Raw genomic sequence first — 19,051 nt, 5'->3', positions numbered from 1 at the left:
AAGCTGCAGGTTATAAAATAAACCCACAAAAATCATCAGTACTTCTATATATTACCAACAAAGCCCAACAGCAAGAGACAGAAAGAGAAATTCCACTTTAATGTTACTGTAGACATAATAAAATATTTAGGAGTCTACCTACCGAAGCAAACCCAGGAACTATATGAACACAATTACAAAACACTTCTCACGTAAATAAGGTCAGACCTAAATGATTGGAAAAATATCAGTTGCTCATGAGTAGGCCAAGCTAATATAATAAAAATGACAATTCTACCTAAGTTAATTTACTTATTCAGTGCCATACCAATCAAACTACAAAAAAAATCACTTTATAGAACTAGAAAAAATGATAATAAGATTCATTTGGAACAACAAAAGGTCCAGAATATCAAGGGAATTGATGAAAAGAAATGCTAGGGAAGGAGGCCTAGCCATTCCAGATCTTAAATCGTATTATCAAGCAGCAATCATCAAAACTACTTGGTACTGGCTAAGAAACAGAGTGGTGGATCAGCAAATAGGTATGTGAGACACAGTAGTCAATGACTACAGTAATCTACTGTTTGATAAACCCAAAGACCCCAGCTTCTGGGATAAGAACTCACTATTTGACAAAAACTGCTGGGAAAACTGGAAAAAAAGTATGGCAGAAACTAGGAGTAGACCAAAATCTTACACCATATAACAAAATAAAGTTTAAAATGGGTACAAGAGTTAGATATAAAGGCTGATACTATAAGCAAACTGGGAGAGCAAGGAATAGTTTACCTGTCAGATTTATGGAGAACAGAAGAATTCATGAGATAGAGAACATTATGAAATGCAAAATGGATAATTTTGATTGCATTACACTGAAAAGTTTTTGCACAAACAAACCAATGCAACCAAGATTAGGAAGTTAGCAGAAAACTGTGAAAGAATTTTTACAACCAGTGTCTCTGATAAGGGCCTCATTTCTAAAATATAAAGAGAACTAAGTCAAATTTATAAGAATACAAGCCATTCCCCAATTGATAAATGGTCAAAGGATATGAACAGGCAGTTTTCAGAGAAAGAAATTAAAGTTATTTATAGTCATATGAAAAAATCACTATTAATTAGAGATTGATTAGAGAAATGCAAGCAAAACAACTCTGAGGTACCATATCACACCTATCAGATTGGCTAACATGACAAAACAGGAAAATGATAAATGTTGAAGATGTGGGAAAACTGGAAAACCAATGCATTATTGATGGAGTTGTGAACTGATAACAACCATTTTGGAGAGCAATTTGGAATTATGCCCAAAGGACTATAAAAATGTGCATACCCTTTGACCCAGCACTCCTAGGGCTATATATCTGAAAGAGATCATAAAAATAGGAAAAGGACCCACAGAAATATTTATAGCAGCTCTGCAAATGGTGGCAAAGAATCAGAAATTGAGGGGATGCCCATCAATTGGGGAATGGCTGAACAAGTTGTGGTATATGAATGTACTGGAATACTACTGTGCTATAAGAATGATGAGCAGGTGGACTTCAGAAAAACCTGGAAAGACTTGTATGGACTGATGCTGAGTGAAGTGAGTAGAACCAGGAGAATGTTGTACACAGTAACAGCCATGTTGTGTGGTGACTAACTTTGATAGACTTAGCTCTTCTCAGCAATGCAACGATCTAAGACATCTCCAAAAGTCTGATGATGGAAAATGCTATCCACATCCAGAGAAAAAACTATGGAGTTTGAATACAGATTGAAGCATACTATTTGCTTTTTTATTTCCTTTTGTTTTGTTTTGTTTCCTTCTTTCTTGTGGTTCCTCCTATTGGTTCTAATTCTTCTTTACAACATGACTAATGTGAAAATATGTTTAATAGGAATGTATATGTAGAGCCTATATCAGATTGCATGCCATCTTGGGGAGGCGGGGGAGAAAATTTAAAACTCAAAAGCTTACAGAAGACAACTGTTCATTCATATCCTTCAACCACTTACCTATTAGAAAATTGTTTTTGTTCTTAGATATTTCTGTTGGTAACCTATATATATGAGTTTTCAGACTCTTGTCAGAGATATCCAATACCAAGGTTTTCCCCCAAATTCACTGTTTTCCTTCTTATCTTTATTAATTTTACTCACCTTCTTTATCTTATTAACTGTGTTCATGAAAAAGTTTTTCAATTTCTTATGATCAAAATTATATGTTATGTACTTTATGATCATCTATTCCTATTTGGTTAAGAAGTCACATCCTACTGTTCACATTCCTACATGGGAAGATGATACTTGCAACTCCTAAGAATGTTCTCATTATCATATCAGGGCAGTAAGAAGGAGTATATATAGACAGAGGGCACAGATACGAGTTGAATATGATGGGATGATATCTAAAAACGTAAAATTAAGGGGTGAGGAAGAGAAATGCACTGGGATAGAGGGAAAGGGAGAGGTAGAATGGGGTAAATTATCTCACATAAAAGAGGCAAGAAAAGGGCTTTCACAGTGGAAGGGAAGATAGGAGAGATGGTAGGGAACACTTGAACCTTACTCTCATCAGAATTGGCTCAAAGAAGGAATAACACACACTCAGTTGGGTATACAAATCTATCTTACCTACAGGAAAGTAGGAGGGGAGGGGGATAAAAAAGAGGGGGATGATTTGGAGCTGATAGAAGGGAGGGCAGATTGGGGGAGGCAGTAGTCAGAAGCAAAACACTCTTGAGGAGGGAAAGGGTGAAAGGAGAGAGAATAGAATAAACAGTGTAGAGGGAAAGGATAAAGGGAAATACAATTAGCAATCATAACTGTGAAAAAATTTTTGAAGAAAGTTTCTCTGATAAACACCTCATTTCTCAAATACATAGAAAACTGAGTCAAACTTATAAAAATAAGAGCCATTCCCCAACTGATAAATGATCAAAAATCAAAATGATCAGTTTTCAAATGAAGTAATCACAGCTATCTATAGCCATATGAAAAAATGCTCTAAATCACTACTAACTGGAGAAATGAAAATTAAAACAATTATGAGGTACTACCTCAAACCTATTAGATTAGCTAATAGGCCAGAAAAAGAAAATGACAAATGTTGGAGGGGATGTAGGAAAATTGTGACACTAATTCACTATTGGTGGAGTTCTGAACTCATTCAACCATTATGTAGAGCAATTTGGAACTATGCCCAAAGGGCTATAAAACCATGCAAACTCTTTGACCCACCAATACCACTAGTAGGTCCACATCCCAAGAGAGATTAAAAAAAAAAAAAAGCACCTGTATGTACAAAAATATGTATAGCAGCTCTTTTCTGGTGGCAAAGAATTGTAACTTGATGGGATGTCCATCAATTGGAAATGGCTGAACAAGTTGTAGATTGTAATGGAATTGTTATTATAATGGAATACTATCGTGCTATAAGAAATAATGAGCAGGATGCTCTCAAAAAAACCTGGAAAGACTTACATGAACTGATGCAAAGCGAAATAAGTGAAACTGGGCTATTCTCAACAATACAGTAATGCAAGAGAACTGATAGAGTTGGAATACAAATCAAAGCATTTTTTTTTACTTTCTTTACTTTTCTTGGATTTTTTTTTGGCCTGTTTTCTTTTACAACATGACTAATACGGAAATATGTTTTGCAAGACTACACATGTATAATCTATATTAAATTGCTTGCCTTCTCAATGAGGAAGATGGGGAGGAGGTGAGAGAATTTGGAACCTAAAATTTTAAAAACAAATATTAAAAAAAATTTACATGTAATTGGGGGGAGTAATCAAATGCTAAATGAACAATTAAGTAAGAGAAGAGCAAAAAATAAAAATAAAAGTCATATCCTAGCCGAAGTTAAAAAAAAAAAAGGTTCTCTGGTTCTCTTTTAGCGTTATTATTGTCCTTGTTATTGTTTTTAATGATATAGCTTACTGTTCAGAGGTCACATATCCTTGTGGCATATAGTATAATACACTGGTCTAAACCTAATTTCATTTGAACTGTTTTTCAGTTTTCCCAGCAATTCCTGTCAAATATTAGGTTCTTCTCCAAGTGATTTGTTTTGGGGTTTAACGAACACTATGTCATTACGTTCAATTATTTTTTATTCTTCCTTATCTACTTACTTTCCATCACTGTACTTGGACACATACTAAATGCTTAAACTAAGATTTGTTAAAATGAAAACTGCCTACACGTGTAATTTTCAGCCATTTCCTTAATCCCTCATTCTCACTGCCATCCTATGAAACAGGATGCACAGCTATTTTAAAATGAGGACCCAATTTAATAGATGAGAGAACAAAAATTAAGAGAAGTGATTTATTCCAAAGTTAGTAAGTGGGAGTACTAGGACATGAACTAGTACTCTTTCTACTAAACCATGCTTTGCTACCAGTTGGAAAAAAAATATACTGGGTTTAATAACTAGGTAAGAATTCACTTTTAATCAACATATAATATACATATATATATATATATATATATATATATATATATATATATATATATATATATATATATGTGTGTGTGTGCCACTAAAAGTGTTAGAAAAGTCTGGTTTCTTAAGGAAGCTTAATCATCCAACTTACAATTTATGAATTATCAAATGTGTTCAGTAAATTCTTCAAAGTTATATTTGAACCTACCATGTTATCTAGATTAGTGAGGTCCTAATTAATGAGATTTTCTCCTCCTGGATCACTGCCTTCTCATGGCAGGGGCTCGTTTAACTCAATGAAACTCTGCGCTATGCTGTGCAATACTCAAGATGGACAGGCCATAGTAAAGAGTTCTGACAAAAAGTGATCTACTAGAAAAGGAAATGGCAAACCACTCCAGTACCTTTGCCAAGAAAAACAAATTAACAGTACTAAAATGACGAAAGATAACGCTACCAGGAGATGAGTCATCCCCTCAGGTCAAAAGGTGTCCAACACATTACTTAGGAAGAACAGAGGATAACTACAAGCAGCTCCAGTACTAATGAAACAACTAGGCCAAAGCCAAAAGGAAGCTCAGTTGTTGATGTGCCTGATGATGAAAGGGAAGTCCAATGATATGAAGATCAATATGGAATATAAGATCTATGAACCAACATAGGCTGGCTGTGATCAAAAAGGAGATGAAAAGATTAAACATCAACATCTCGAGTGTCAGTGAACTTAGGATGGGAATGGGTGAATTTAATTGAGGTAATTATTACATATATTACTATGGGCCTTGTAGTCAATAAAAGAGTGAGAAAAGCAGTACTTGCATATAATCTCAAAACTGACTGAAGGGTATCTGTTCGAATCCAAGGCAAATCATCAACATCACAGTAATACAAGTCTATGCTCCAACCACTGACACCAAAGAGGCCAAAGATGAGTCCTACGAAGACCTACAACATCTTCTAGAAATAACACCCCCAAAATGATCTCACATTCATCATAGGGGATTGGAATGTCGAAGTAGGAAATTAAAAGATAATTGGAATAAAAGGCAAATTTTGTCTTGGAGTACAAAATGAAGCAGGGTACTGACTAAGAAAGTTCTGTCAAGATAACTCACTGGCCACAACAAACACTCTTTTTCAACAACCCAAAAGACAGCTCTACACATGAACATCGCCAGATGGTCAATAAAGAAATCAGACTGATTATATACTTCACAGCTAAAGGTGAAAAAGCTCTATACAGTCAGCTAAAATAAGACTTGGAGCTGAGTGTGGCTCAGATCACGAGATTCTTACTACAAAATCCAGACTTAAATCAAAAAAAGTAGGAAAAACCATCAGACCATATAAGTATGATCTAAAATAGAGTCCCTTATGAACATGAAGTGAAAGTGATGAACAGACTTAAGGGATTAAATCTGGTAGAGACTGTACCTGAAGAACTACAGAAAGCAGTTTGCAATATTGTACAGGAAGCAGCAACAAAAAACATTCCAAAGAAAAAGAAAAGCAAGGGCAGCTAGGTGGTGCACTGGATAGAGCACTGGGCCTGGAGTCAGGAGGCCCTGAGTTCAAATCCAGCCTCAGACACATAACACCTACTAGCTGTGTGACCCTGGGCAAGTCACTTAACCCCACTGCCTAGCCAAAAAAAAAAAAAAAGCAAAAAAGCAAACAGCTATCTGATGAGGCTTTACAAATATCTGAGGAAAGAACAAAAGTGAAAGGTAATGGAGAAAGGGAAAGATATACCCAACTGAATACAGAATTCCAGAGAATAGCAAGGAGAGATAAGGTTTTCTTAAATAAGCAATGCAAAGAAATAAAAGAAAACAACAGAATGAGAAAGATGAAATCTCTTCAAGAAAATTCAAGGGAATGTTTCATGCCAAAATGGTCATGATAAAAAACGAAATTGGTATGGACTTAACAGAAGCAGAAGAAATTAAGAAGAGGTGGCAAGAATATACAAAAGAACTATACAAGAAAGATCTTAACATCACTGATAATCATGTTGGTGTGGTTACTGATCTAGAGCCAAACATCCTGGATAATGAAGGCAAGTGGGCCTTAGGAAGCACAGTGCTAACAATAAGGCTAGTGGAGGTGACACAATCCCAGCTGAGCTATTTAAAATCCTAAAAGATGATGCTGTTAAAATGCTACACTCAATATGCCGGAAAATTTGGAAAACACAACAGTGACCACTAGTCTTGGAAAGATCAGTTTATGTCCCAATGCTAAAAAAGGGCAATACCAAAGACTGTTCAAATTACCAAACAATTGTGCTCATTTCACACGCCAGCAAGGTTATGCAACTCTGCAAGGCGGGCTTCAGCAATATGAGAACCAAGAATTATCAGAAAAGTAGGCTGGTTTTTGAAGACACAGAGAAACTAGAAAACAAACTGCCAACATTAACTGGATTATGCAGAAAGCAAAGTTCCAGAAAAATATATACTTCTGCGTCACTGACTACAATAAAGACTTTGACTGTATAAATCACAACAAAAAGTGGCGAGTCCTCAAAGACGCATGGGAGTACCAGATCATCTTACTTGTCTCCTAAGGAACCTATATGCAGACCAAGAATCAACAGTTAGAACCAAACATGGAATAACTGATTGATTTAAGACTAGAAAAGAAATATGACAAGGCTTTCTGTTGTCACTTTGTTTAACTTATATGCAGAGTAAATCATGCAAAATACTAAGCTGAATGAATTAAAAGTCGGAATTAAGGTTGCTGGGAAAAATGTCAACAACCTCAGACAACAGTTCTGATGGCAGAAGTAAAAAAAGAATTAAGAAACCTCTTAATGAGAGTGAAAATGAAGAATGTAAAAGCTGGCTTGAAGCTTAAACCAAAAAAAAAAAACTAAGATCTTGGCAACTGGTCCCATCACTTCCTGGCAAATGGAGGGAAAAGAAATGGAAGCAGTGTCAGATTTTATATTCTTGGGCTCAAAAATGACTGCAGACAGCAACTGCAGCCATGAAATTAAAGAATGCTTGTTTCTTGGAAGGAAAACTGTAACAAATCTGAACGGCATGCTAAAAAGCAGAGACATCACCCTGACAACAAAGGTCCCTATAGTCAAGCTATGGTTTTTCCAGTAGCAATGTATGACTATGAGAGTTGGACTATAAGGAAGGCTGAATGCCACAGAATCAAATGCTTTTAGAATTGTGGAGCTGGATAAGACTTCTGAGAGTCCCTTGGACAGCAAGGAGATCAAATCGGTCAACAGTTATATTAATTCAAACTATTCACTGGGAAGTCAAATTCATCAACTGAAGCTTAAATATTTTGGCCACATAATGGCAAGATAGGTCTCAATGGAAAAGACCCTGATGTTGAGAAAGATTAAAGGCAAAAGGAAAGGAGATGGAAGAGGATGGGATGGACAGATAGCGTCATGGAAGCAATGAACATGAGCTGGAACAGACTTCGTGAGACAGTGGAGGAGAGAAGAAGGGCCCAGGGGTCTGGAGTGCTATGGCCCCATGGGGTCACAAAGAGTTGAACACAACTGAATAACAACAAAAAAAATTAATGAGATTTTATTTCACTTCGTAAAACTGGATCAGGGTATTACTATTTGACAGCAACAGAAACTAGTGTTTTCGTTAAAACAACTCAAACTTTTAGTTAAAAACTAAGTTACTATAATCTAAAATTGAATAGGGAAAATAATTATAAGGTTTCCTGAATAACTAATCACAACCCACATTTTACTTGATGACAAAATCTGGAAAGACTTCAGAACTCTGATCAATGCAGTAAGCAGCCATTAACATCAGAGTTAAGAAAGCCTCCCAACTCTTGCAAAGAGGAGGCAGAATGGAAGTAAGGAATGAAGTACATATTTTCAGACATGGCCAATGCATTACTGACTTTGGCCAAATTTATTTGTTACACAGAAGGGTGCTATTTGGAGAGGGTTAAAGGGCAGTGACAGTGATCTAAAAAAAGGCACATCAATAAACTTTAAAAATTAATGATCACTGCAAAGGTAATATGAAAATTATTAATCAAAGGCACATATAAGTGAACCTATTTGTAAATAAGAACATGACAGCAATTTAGGAATAAGGTGATAACAGTCTTACTAGTTTAACCAAAATATCTACTATTTAAAGAAAAATTCAGTAACAACCAACTTCACAGGATGTCAGAGCTGGAACGGACTTAGAAATTATCTTCGTCCAACTTCCTCATTTTACAGATAAAGAAACTGAGTCTGACTAGTAAAGTGACTTGCTCAAAATCAAATTAGAACACTGGTAGAGCCAGGAACAGAACCCAAGTCCTCTTTAAGACCAGTATTATTTCCAATACACTACTGTCTCTCTATTAAAAAAAAAAAAAGGAAGCCCATGAGAGTAAAATGGCAACTAAATTAAGTAGTATATTCCCTATTGTTAAAATACTTGGTATTTAATGGACCCTAAAAAACAAGATTTAGTCTTTTAGTCATAGCTTACCACATCACAAATTATTCACAGTAACTATGGTATAGTAGAAAGAATACAAGACCAGAGCTAAGAGATCCCAGTCCTAATCCCAGGATTAGGGAGAGAAGTAAAAACATCTATAAGACATCATCCCTGACTTAAGGAGCTTACAACCTAGTAGATGCCAGCCTAAGTGGTATAAATTTAAATAGGGTGGAACAACAGACTTTTAATTTGGTGAAGAGCATGATTAAAGTATTGTTTTATACATCAAACAGATTTATGAATAATTTGTTCAGCAAATAAAAAGCAAAGCACAAATCCCTTCTTACTCAAAAATCAACTTCTTTCAATCTTCTATAATTGAGAAATCTTCAATATTTGGATTTTAAATCAGATTTGACAGGGGAAGTTCTAAAATGACATTTTCAGGGGGAAGGAGCCAAGACGGCGGAGTGAAAGCAGGGATGCACTTGGGCTCTCTCCCAAACCCCTCTCAATACCTGTAAAAAATGACTCTAAACAAATTCTACAGCAACAGAACCCACAAAAAGACAGATTGAAACAAATTTCCATCCAACCTGGATGGTCAACAGGAAAGATCTGTTGCACCGGGCTGGGAGAGAAGCACAGTCCAGTGTGGCAGCACCAGCACAGACCAGGCCCCAGTAAACCCGGAGTAGTACTCAGAGGACTGAATTGCTCACAGCTGTAGCGGTTTCCAGACTTCTCAACCCACAAACGCCAAAGACAACTCAGAAGGTCAGTAGGAAAACTCTATCAGACCTGGATGAGAGGGGAGTACATTCCAGCCCTGGCCCCAGCACAGCCCTGGGGCAGCTGCGGTGGCTGCAGCAGTGGCTGTGGCTGCAGTGGCTGCTTCTGAGCTCTCAGCCCAGATGGTATGGGGATCGAACAACTGACCAGAAGGAGATTACAGGGATCTCTGTGTTGGCACTGAGTCAGGATTCTGTTGCTTTGCCCATATTTGAATCTGGGTCGCAGTACTTGGATGAGGAGCAGCACTGGCATAGCAGAGCTTGTGGCAGCAGTAAAGAGAGAATCCTCCTCAAAATTCCAGAGCAGAAAAGAGTGCCTGTGGTCACTCAATGACCACAACACAGGCCATGAGAGGAATAAACACCTCTCCTTAGATCATACCACCTTGAAACAACTGAAAACTTAACAGGTCCCTAGAAGTATCTCTGAAAACACCTACACAAAACTCCTGCTTGGGACAGTGCACCCTCCACACTAGAAACAGAGACTTACCTTAAGAAAGAGTTAAAAAGTCAAGTAATTGGTTGGGAAAATGAGGAAACAGTGGAAAAATTTTCAGACTATAGAATCTCACTTTGGTGATAAGGGAGATCAATACATAACAAGAAGACAACAAAGTCAAAGCTTCTATATCCAAAGCCTCCAAGAAAAATATGAATTGGTCTCAGGCCACGGAGGAGCTCAACAAGGATTTTGAAAAAGGATTTTGAAAAGCAAGCAAAAGAAATAGAGGAAAAATTGGGAAGAGAAATGAGACTGATGCAAGAAGATCATGAAAAACAAGTCGACAGCTTGCTAAAGAAGACCCAAAAAAATACTGAAGAAAATAACACCTTGAAAAATAGACTAACCCAAATGGCAAAAGAGGTCCCAAAATCCAATAAGGAGAAGGCCCTAAAAAAAGCAGAACTGGACAAATGGAAAAGCAGGTCCAAAAGCTTACCAAAGAAAATAATCCCTTAAAAAGTAGAATGAAGCAAATGGAAGCTAATGACTCTATGAAAAATCAAAAAATTATAAAACAAAACTAAAAGAATGAAGAAATAGAAGACAATGTGAAATATCTCACTGGAAAAGCAACTGACCTGGAAAATATATCTAGAAGAGATAATTCTAGATATCATCTTTCAAGAAATTATCAAGGAAAACTGCCGTTATTTTAGAATCAGAGGGCAAAATAAGAATGGAAAGAATCTACCACTAAAAGAGATCCCCAAAGGAAAACTCCTAGGGATATTGTAGCCAAATTCCTGAGTTCCCAGGCCAAAGAAAAATATTGTAAGCAACTAGAAAGAAACAATTCAAATATTGTGGAAACATAGTCAGGATAACACAATGTTTGGCAGCTTCTACATTAAGGGACCGGAGGGCTTGGAACATGATATTCCAGAGCTCAAAGGAGATAAGAGTAAAACCAAGAATCACCTATCCAGCAAAACTGTGTGTAATCAATGAGAGGGGAAAATGGACATTCCGTGAAACAGAGGACTTTCAAGCATTCTTGATGAAAAGACTTGTGCTGAATGGAAAATTTTACTTTCAAATACAAGACTCAAGAGAAGCATGAAGAGGTAAACAGGAAAAAGAAATCATAAGGAACTTATTAAGGCTGAATTGTTTATATTCCTGCACAGAAAGATGATATTTGTAACTCATGAGATCTTTGTCAGTATTAGGGTAGTTGGAGGGGAAAAATCGTATGTATGTAGATAGACAGATTGTTAGACAGAGGGAAGGCACAGGGTAGGTTGAAGATGAAGGGGTGATAACTGGAGAACAAAATTAAGGGGTGAGAGAAGATTATACTGGGAGAAGGAGAAAGGGAGAGGTAGAATGGGGTAAATTACCTCACATAAAACAGACAAAAAAAGGGTTTTACAGTGGAGGGGAAGTGGGGAGGGTGAGAGGGAATGAGTAAATCTTATTCTCATCCGATTTGGCTTAAGGAGGGAACAACACACATACTCAATTGAGTATGGAAATCTATCTTACCCTACAGGAAAGTAAGGGGGAAGGGAATGGAGGGGCGGAGTAATAGAAGGGAGGGGATAATCAGAGGCAAACACTTTCAAGGAGGGACAGGGTCAAAGGAGAGAGTAGAATAAATGAGGGGGCAGGACAGGATGGAAGGAAATATAGTTAGTCTTTCACAACATGACTATTATGGAAGTGCTTTGCATGACTACACATGTATAACCTGTATCAAATTGCTTGCCTTCTCAATGAAGGTGGGTGGGGAGGGAGGAAGGGAGAGAATTTGGAACTCAAAGTTTTAAAACAAATGTTAATTGTTTTTACATGCAACTGGGAAATAAGATACACAGGCTATGGGTTATAGAAATCTATCTTACTCCACAGGAAAACAGAAAGGGAAGGGGATAAGAGAAGGAAGGTTGGGCAGGGGGGTGATAGAAGAGAGGGCAGATTGGGGAAGGGGTAATCAGAATGCAGGCTGTCATGGGGTAGAGGGAAGGGAGGGATGGGGAGAAAATCTGGAACTCAAAATTTTGTGGAAGTGAATGTTTAAAACTAAAACAAAATGTTAAAAATAAAATAAAAATAAAAAAATAAAATGACATTTTATAATGTGTTTCATATATATTTTTAAAGTGCATTTAAAACATTTTAATGTATTAAGTGAACACAGGCAGCAAGGCAGTATCATGTTAGAGCTTTTGATTCAAGACTTGAATCTTATGTCAGACACTTATGAGCTGCATGACCTTGGGCTAATTACTAAACCTGTCTGCCTCACTTTCCTCATGTATTAAATTAGGATAACAACAGCACCTACTTCAAAGAGTTATTTTTTTTTCTTTTTGGTGAGGCAATTGGGGTTAAGTAATTTGCCCAGGGTCACACAGCTAGTAAATGTCACGTTATCTGAGGCCAAATTTGAACTCGGGTCCTCCTGACTCCAAGCCCGGAGTTCTATCTATTGCACCACCTAGCTACCCCTCAAAGGGTTATTTTGAGGTTTATATAAAGATAAGTGTAAAGTCTGAAAAACTTAAAGACCTATATTTAACTATATTTATATATTAATAGCTAGGTATATTTAGTGATTTTCATCCCTCAATGAGAAAATATACTTATTTCAAAAAAGGAGATATTAGGGAAAAGTAACTCAAAAAATATATGAATACTTTTTACAATTTTGATTTACAATTTGAATACTACCAGAATCACCCATGGTTTCTTTGCACATTTGATTTTATACCATTTTTAGGTGAAAATTGCTTGTATTTTCAAATCTTCTTCCTACTGCTAATATGCCAGTTTTCCTTTTCTTCTTCCTTCACAAAATTTTATAAATTAAGTCATTTCACCAGTTGTTAACTTAATAATAACTTATTTATACACCATTTTTCAGTAACCCAAAGCTTTACATATATTCTCATTTGATCTTCACAACCATAAATAGAAAAAATATTTTCTCTATTTTATAATGAAGAAATCCATAACAGTTCAATGGACTGTAACTGAGTCACAGAATCTTAGAATTTTAGAGTTGGACAGGACCTTAAGGTTCATCTAGCCCAACCCTTTCATTTTACAGATAAAGATATTTTATTAAGCTACAATGTAAAGTTCAAACAAATAGTACCCAACAAATAGTTAATCATTTTACACCACAAGATAACCACTTCGTTTCAGCTTTTTTTTTCTGTTGCTTTAATTTTCAAAAGATTAAATTCTCTTTAATGGGAATGGTGCAGAAGCATGCTACTTACTCTCCTAACAGAAAGGTGGATGACGGACTCAAGATGCAGAATTAAACATATTTTTGGACTTGGCAAATGTGTGGATTTGTTTTGCTTGACTATGCTTATTCATTACAATAGGTGTGGTTTTTTTTCTATTTGGCGGGAGAGAGTTGCCTCCCTCAAAAAGAAGAAAAGATGATCATTGAAGAATTTTTTTTTAATGCATAGAAGAGAAAGGAAGGAAGTTCAGAAGGAAATACAGGCAAAGACAGGTTTGAAAATAACATACTGCATTCATTATATATTTTAACAGCAAGCTTGAATAATAGAGGCTGGTGTTTTCACAAATAATCCTCTATACTATTCTGCATATGGAAATGATTTTTGGCGTGTGTTGTTAAATTCAAAATATTTAAAAATAAAATTTAAAAAAGAATGACCTTTTTTATTTTATGTAACTGGGGGTTTGAGAAAGATTTTGTGTCAATAGCATATATTTTATAATTATAACTTGTTACTATGTACTAAAAACAGATTTTTTTGCTTTACTTCACTTAACTCCTCATTCACTACGTTTTTAACACCCTACAAGACAAAATAGGAAAAAAAACCCACTATTTTTAAATTTCCCAATATGTTCTATATTTTAAGAAATTTTTTTTAAGGATAGAGGAAATTGGTAGAATATATAGAAAAACCAACAACAACTGGTTTGAGGATTAGAAAACAGAATGTATAAGGAAAAGTTCAAAAAAAACCTAGGATTTCATTTGCTAAAAATTAACTTTATCAACTTTATGTATAGGAAGCATTGTTATAAAAAAGATAATGTCTAGATCTCCATCTACAGAAAAAGATGCACTAAACATACAGTAAGAAAAATTTATATTAGATATTAAAACTTGACATTGAATCAGATTCCTAAGTCATTATGGAATTTCTTTCTCTGAAGATTTTTGAGAACAAGCAAGCATCCATATAAGTACAGCCATCCACTTAAATCTGGGTTCAGGCCCACATACAAGAAGAAAGGCCTAGACCATTACAGTTTATAAGGACAGTAAAGACATAAGAATCAATCTACGAGGCAATACACACACACACACACACACACACACACACACACGTATATGTATATGTGTGTATACACGTGCATGTGTGTGTATGTAATTGTATTTAATCTGTATTTAATCCAATTAAATACAATTACACACACACACATTACATACAGATTAAATACAATTAAATACAGCTCTTAACTCCCCACACCTCAACCGAGTCTTCTCCAGGTTAAAGAGACTCAGAGTTCCTTCCACTAATCTTTGTATGATATGGTCTCAAATAAGTCAGGGAACATATAGTTATGTAGGAAAAAAGTTCTAAATTAAGTTTATGAAATTATATCCACTAAACATGGCTAGTTTTAGAATTTAAAGTGAGTCAACATCATTATACTTGAGCCCTAAGTCACTACTTTTTTATTTAAAATTTAAGTTTTTTAATTCCGTTAATAATTACAAGAATTGCGTTTTATTTCCATGGAGGAAAAAAACAAAGCCCTAAGGCCTATATGCTCAGGACAGATATACTTTCAGAAGACAGTGGCATGTCTAATCTCCCAAGCCTTTTGAAGCCTTTAAGGCATGTATATGAAAAAATAAAAAACACAGGGATTTCAGAATAAGGCAATGATGTGGTAGACTAAATTTCTGATTTTTTTTTCCATGATGGCCATTACAGATGGATTACAAAATAACCCTACTGAACATTAAGCAGCAAAGGCTTGATCACTGACAAAATACACCAACTTCAAGCAATAAAGCAATGCTTCTCATAATATCTCAGTTGGGTTGGACCTAAGCAAAGAAGGGATGACAGCAGGATACCCAAGCAGCTGTTCCACAGTGAGCTGAAATACAATAATCACAAGCAGTGACGGCAAAAGAAATGCTTCAAGGAAGTACTGAAACTGAGCTTTAAGCAAAGGAGCATAGCTGCGACCTACTGTGAAACAAGAGTAGGAGACAGTGACTGAGAGGCCTAGAATGCAGTTATGATATATAATGAAAGAAGTTGCTTTTCTTAAGCAAAGGCTTCGGATCAACTTGAAGTCTAAGAGGTAGTCTCCCAATCATCAGGTTCTTCAAACAGCAAAAGGAGCTACCAAGCAAAAATTATACTTCAAGTGTTCCTAATGTGTAAAGGACTGTTTGTTACACATTTATCTTTTCAGCCACCAGTTGGAAGCATTGCCTCTGGAGATGTTTGAGGATGTCACTATCATCATACCTCTTGGCCCAGTGACAAGAAGAATAAAAAAGTAGTTATTTAAGAAAAAAAAAAAGACTGGGGGCTCTGAATTACTGTACACAAAATACAATAAGAACAAACATGTATATTCCATAGGTTTTCAATGGTTAGCTTTGTCCTAGATTAAAAATTTTATCTAATCAAAACCATTTGTAATGAAAAATAATAAAATTATACCAAATGAAGAGTCAAAATATTCTTCTCCTAAAATCTTGGCTTTTCATAGAATATTCATAGAATTTCAAAACTTGAAAGGGGCCTTCATGAAAATCTTGTTATTGTATAGATGAGGAAATTGAAGCCCAGCAGGATTAAGTGATTTGGTCAAGATCACAAAGCTACCTAGAACCCAGACCTTCTGATTCCAAGTCCAGTGCTCTTTCTGCTGTACCATACTACTTCTCTTTCTATGGCATAATTTTTTTAAGCTAACTATGGACAGTCTCAGACCCCACTAAGCTATATCCCCTCCACCTATTATTCACATATTAATAGTTCACACTTATATAGTACTTTCAGGTATGAAAAGTATTTTACATTGCAGTATCATGCTTATTCTCCCAACCTTGTGAGAGTCATTTCCATTTTACAGGTGAGGAAAATGAGGCACTGAGAAGTTAATTGATTGGCTGAGGGTCAAACAGGTGTAAGGGTCTGAGGCAGGATTCAAACTCAGGTCTGACTGTTGAAAAGGGAAAGATCAATAATCAATGCCTTGACTATTTGGTTTTATAATCATTTATTAGCTGTAATTATCCTGATAGAATAAGAAGTAACTGTATGATTTATAGGAAGAATATAGACACAAATAAAAGCCTGTGTGTAACCAAACTATGATGTGGTTCCTGAGTGATTCCTGTGTTAATTAACCTTAGAAGTGTAAATAAATCATTATAAAGTGTGTATCTTAAGTGTGTTAGCATAATAATCATACCTATATATTAATCTTTTATTAAAATGTAGTCATTTGCCCTGAGGTTCTGATGTAAAAGAGTCCTGTTTTTCACAAGAGCCTGCTTTAGTAAAAGGGCACTGATTTGCACAATAGCAAGGCCATTTTCACCATACATACTGAATACTATAAATAACTGAATTTTTTATCTTGGGGTCAGGCCATACCGGGACGACTGTAGACTCCACCTGGTTTCCTCTTAATAAAGATTGGTTTCTTTGCCCAGAAAGGCTTCCCAGTTTCTTCCTTACATTGTTAAGACTAGTACTCGATCCCCCACTATGCCACAATGCCTCACTTACTGCACAATGCCTAAAATTCAGATAGACAAGCTACAGAGTCTCCTACTTCACAATGAGATAAAATTTGAAATATTCTCAGAGAGGGAAAATAATAACTAAAATTCACTCAAGGAGGACATATAAGATCCTCTGGAGAAGAGAGAGCCTTAATAAGAAGGCACTAGATTGCTACAGGAAAAAGGAGCAATACTACAGGAGGAAAAGATATGCAAAGGAAAGGCTTTGGGAGGATAAAGATAAATTTAGTTAAATTCATAATTTTGCCAAGAGCCAGCTCTTGTACCAAAAATAACAACTAAGGACAGTTGGACAAAAAGCCACATATAAAATTATCAGCAATACTACTAAGATAAAATCTGACAACAGGTTTTGCTCCAAACTTACTTTCTCCATCACCATCTTTATCAAATTCTTCTATCATGGCTCGAAGCTCTTCATCACTCATGTTTTCACCCAACTCTCGAGCAACCCGGCGCAAGTTTCTCAAGCTTATTTTGCCTGAATCATCATCATCAAATAACTTAAATGCTTTCAGTATTTCTTCCTGTGGATCTCTGTCCAAAATCCAGTCCGTCACTAAAGTTTAAAAAAAAAATTTTTAATTTTTAAAACTTTTAGAACGAAGATATTCTACTATAGTTATATATCAAATTTTACATTTGTTTTCTTTGTTCTCCATACAAATCAGTAAGATCAACTATGATCATTCCCTATCTATAGTTGGAGAACTAAAATTTAGATAGCTAATTTTAGAGTTCTATAATATATGTATATTTTTTATAAAAGATCCTATTACAAAATTAAACTATATAGTTGCTCTAAGGGATGGGAGGTGGGAAGGAGTAGTATTTATTGAGACCTGATTATTCATCAACCCTGATAATCAATACAATGAATTTAAAAACATAAGACATGCTTCCTGCCCTGCCCTGAAGGAGTTTACACTCTAGTTTTAGTAGAACGACCACAAAACAATTCAAAAAAGTTAAATAGAAAGCTATTTTGTTAGCTAAAACTATTATTATATCTCAACATTTTCATTATTAAAAGTCACATTTATCTAATTAGAGTAACTAGTTTGGCTAATCTTTTTTCATTTAGGCTACTGCTATTTCTTCACTTTAACAAGTTCTTTGCATTGAAAGAATCAACCAGTGTCAGTAGATTAGATACATATACATACAGCTTGAGGTAAGCAACAACAGATGACTTCATCCTGTTCATGTCACTGTGCTTACAAGAGCCACATACTCCTAAGAAATAGGAAACGACTTTCCTCTCCTCCCCCACTTAATAGAAAATGTGACTCTGAATCCAAAATGAGGAATACAGTTATGGCAAAGATTTGCAGGAAGCTGAGAAAATAGAAAATATGTCTATAGCACACCCAAGTTGCTCAGGAAGGAGGCTCTACTAATTTATGCATATGTAAAACATCTAAGTTCATAAATTCTAAAAGTATTTGTAAAACTGGATTAGTAGCTCATTCTAATTAACAAGATAGTAACTCAGGAATCTGACTAAAAATAAGTATATGAATTTTATGAAGTTTTAAGCATTTTGATAACTGCCAAATCATTATTATTTTTTGAACTGGACCTAGGATTTCATTGGTATAGGAATTCCCAAAAAAGAAATCCTACCAAGGCACAATGGTAGGTGTCTGCAACTTACTATCTTCAGACAGTTATCTAGCACATTGCCACCTTAAAGCGGCTTACTCACTATGTGTCATGAACCCAGGTCTTCCTGACCTGGGCCCTCTCTCTACTACACCCCACTGTTGCTCATGCCAAATTATATTACTACAAAATTTAAACATGAATTTCAGCTGTAGCTTTCAAAAAGTATTTTGTTTGAATTGCTTCAGTCGTGTCCAGTATGAAAACTTAAAACAAAGTCTACATTTTATTGGTTGTTTTATTTTTCACATCTGTCATTAAACACACTAATCAGAACTGAGATAAATTTGTGGTGTGAAAATATTTTACTTCATACACAAAATTTTGAAATTATCAAAACAAACATCTCTGATTTCTACCTATTAGTCTACACACTATATATGGCTAGGTATTTTGGACTTTCATTGTGCACATTAAAAATCACTCACTCCTGAGGGA

General features: G+C 35.5%; 1 protein-coding gene across 2 annotated transcripts in view; it reads right to left on the bottom strand.

Annotated features, from left to right (window-relative positions):
• CETN3 (centrin 3) overlaps positions 1 to 19,051 on the bottom strand; it is a 43,137-nt gene that overhangs the window by 2,655 nt on the left and 21,431 nt on the right. For both annotated transcript variants that reach the window (XR_013486111.1, XM_021008259.2), the window contains exon 4: positions 17,316 to 17,507. Coding sequence is in view for 1 of the 2 variants with exons in the window: in XM_021008259.2 (XP_020863918.1) it covers positions 17,316 to 17,507 (192 nt within the window). In the remaining variant the exon portion in view is untranslated. The remainder of the gene's footprint in view (positions 1 to 17,315; positions 17,508 to 19,051) is intronic.

This window comes from Phascolarctos cinereus, unplaced genomic scaffold (genome assembly GCF_003287225.1).
Source record: "Phascolarctos cinereus isolate Bilbo 61053 unplaced genomic scaffold, phaCin_HiC Scaffold_4;HRSCAF=312, whole genome shotgun sequence".
NCBI lineage: Eukaryota > Metazoa > Chordata > Mammalia > Diprotodontia > Phascolarctidae > Phascolarctos > Phascolarctos cinereus.
Note: the sequence above shows the minus strand (reverse complement) of the source record. Positions and strands in the feature narration are given on the sequence as shown.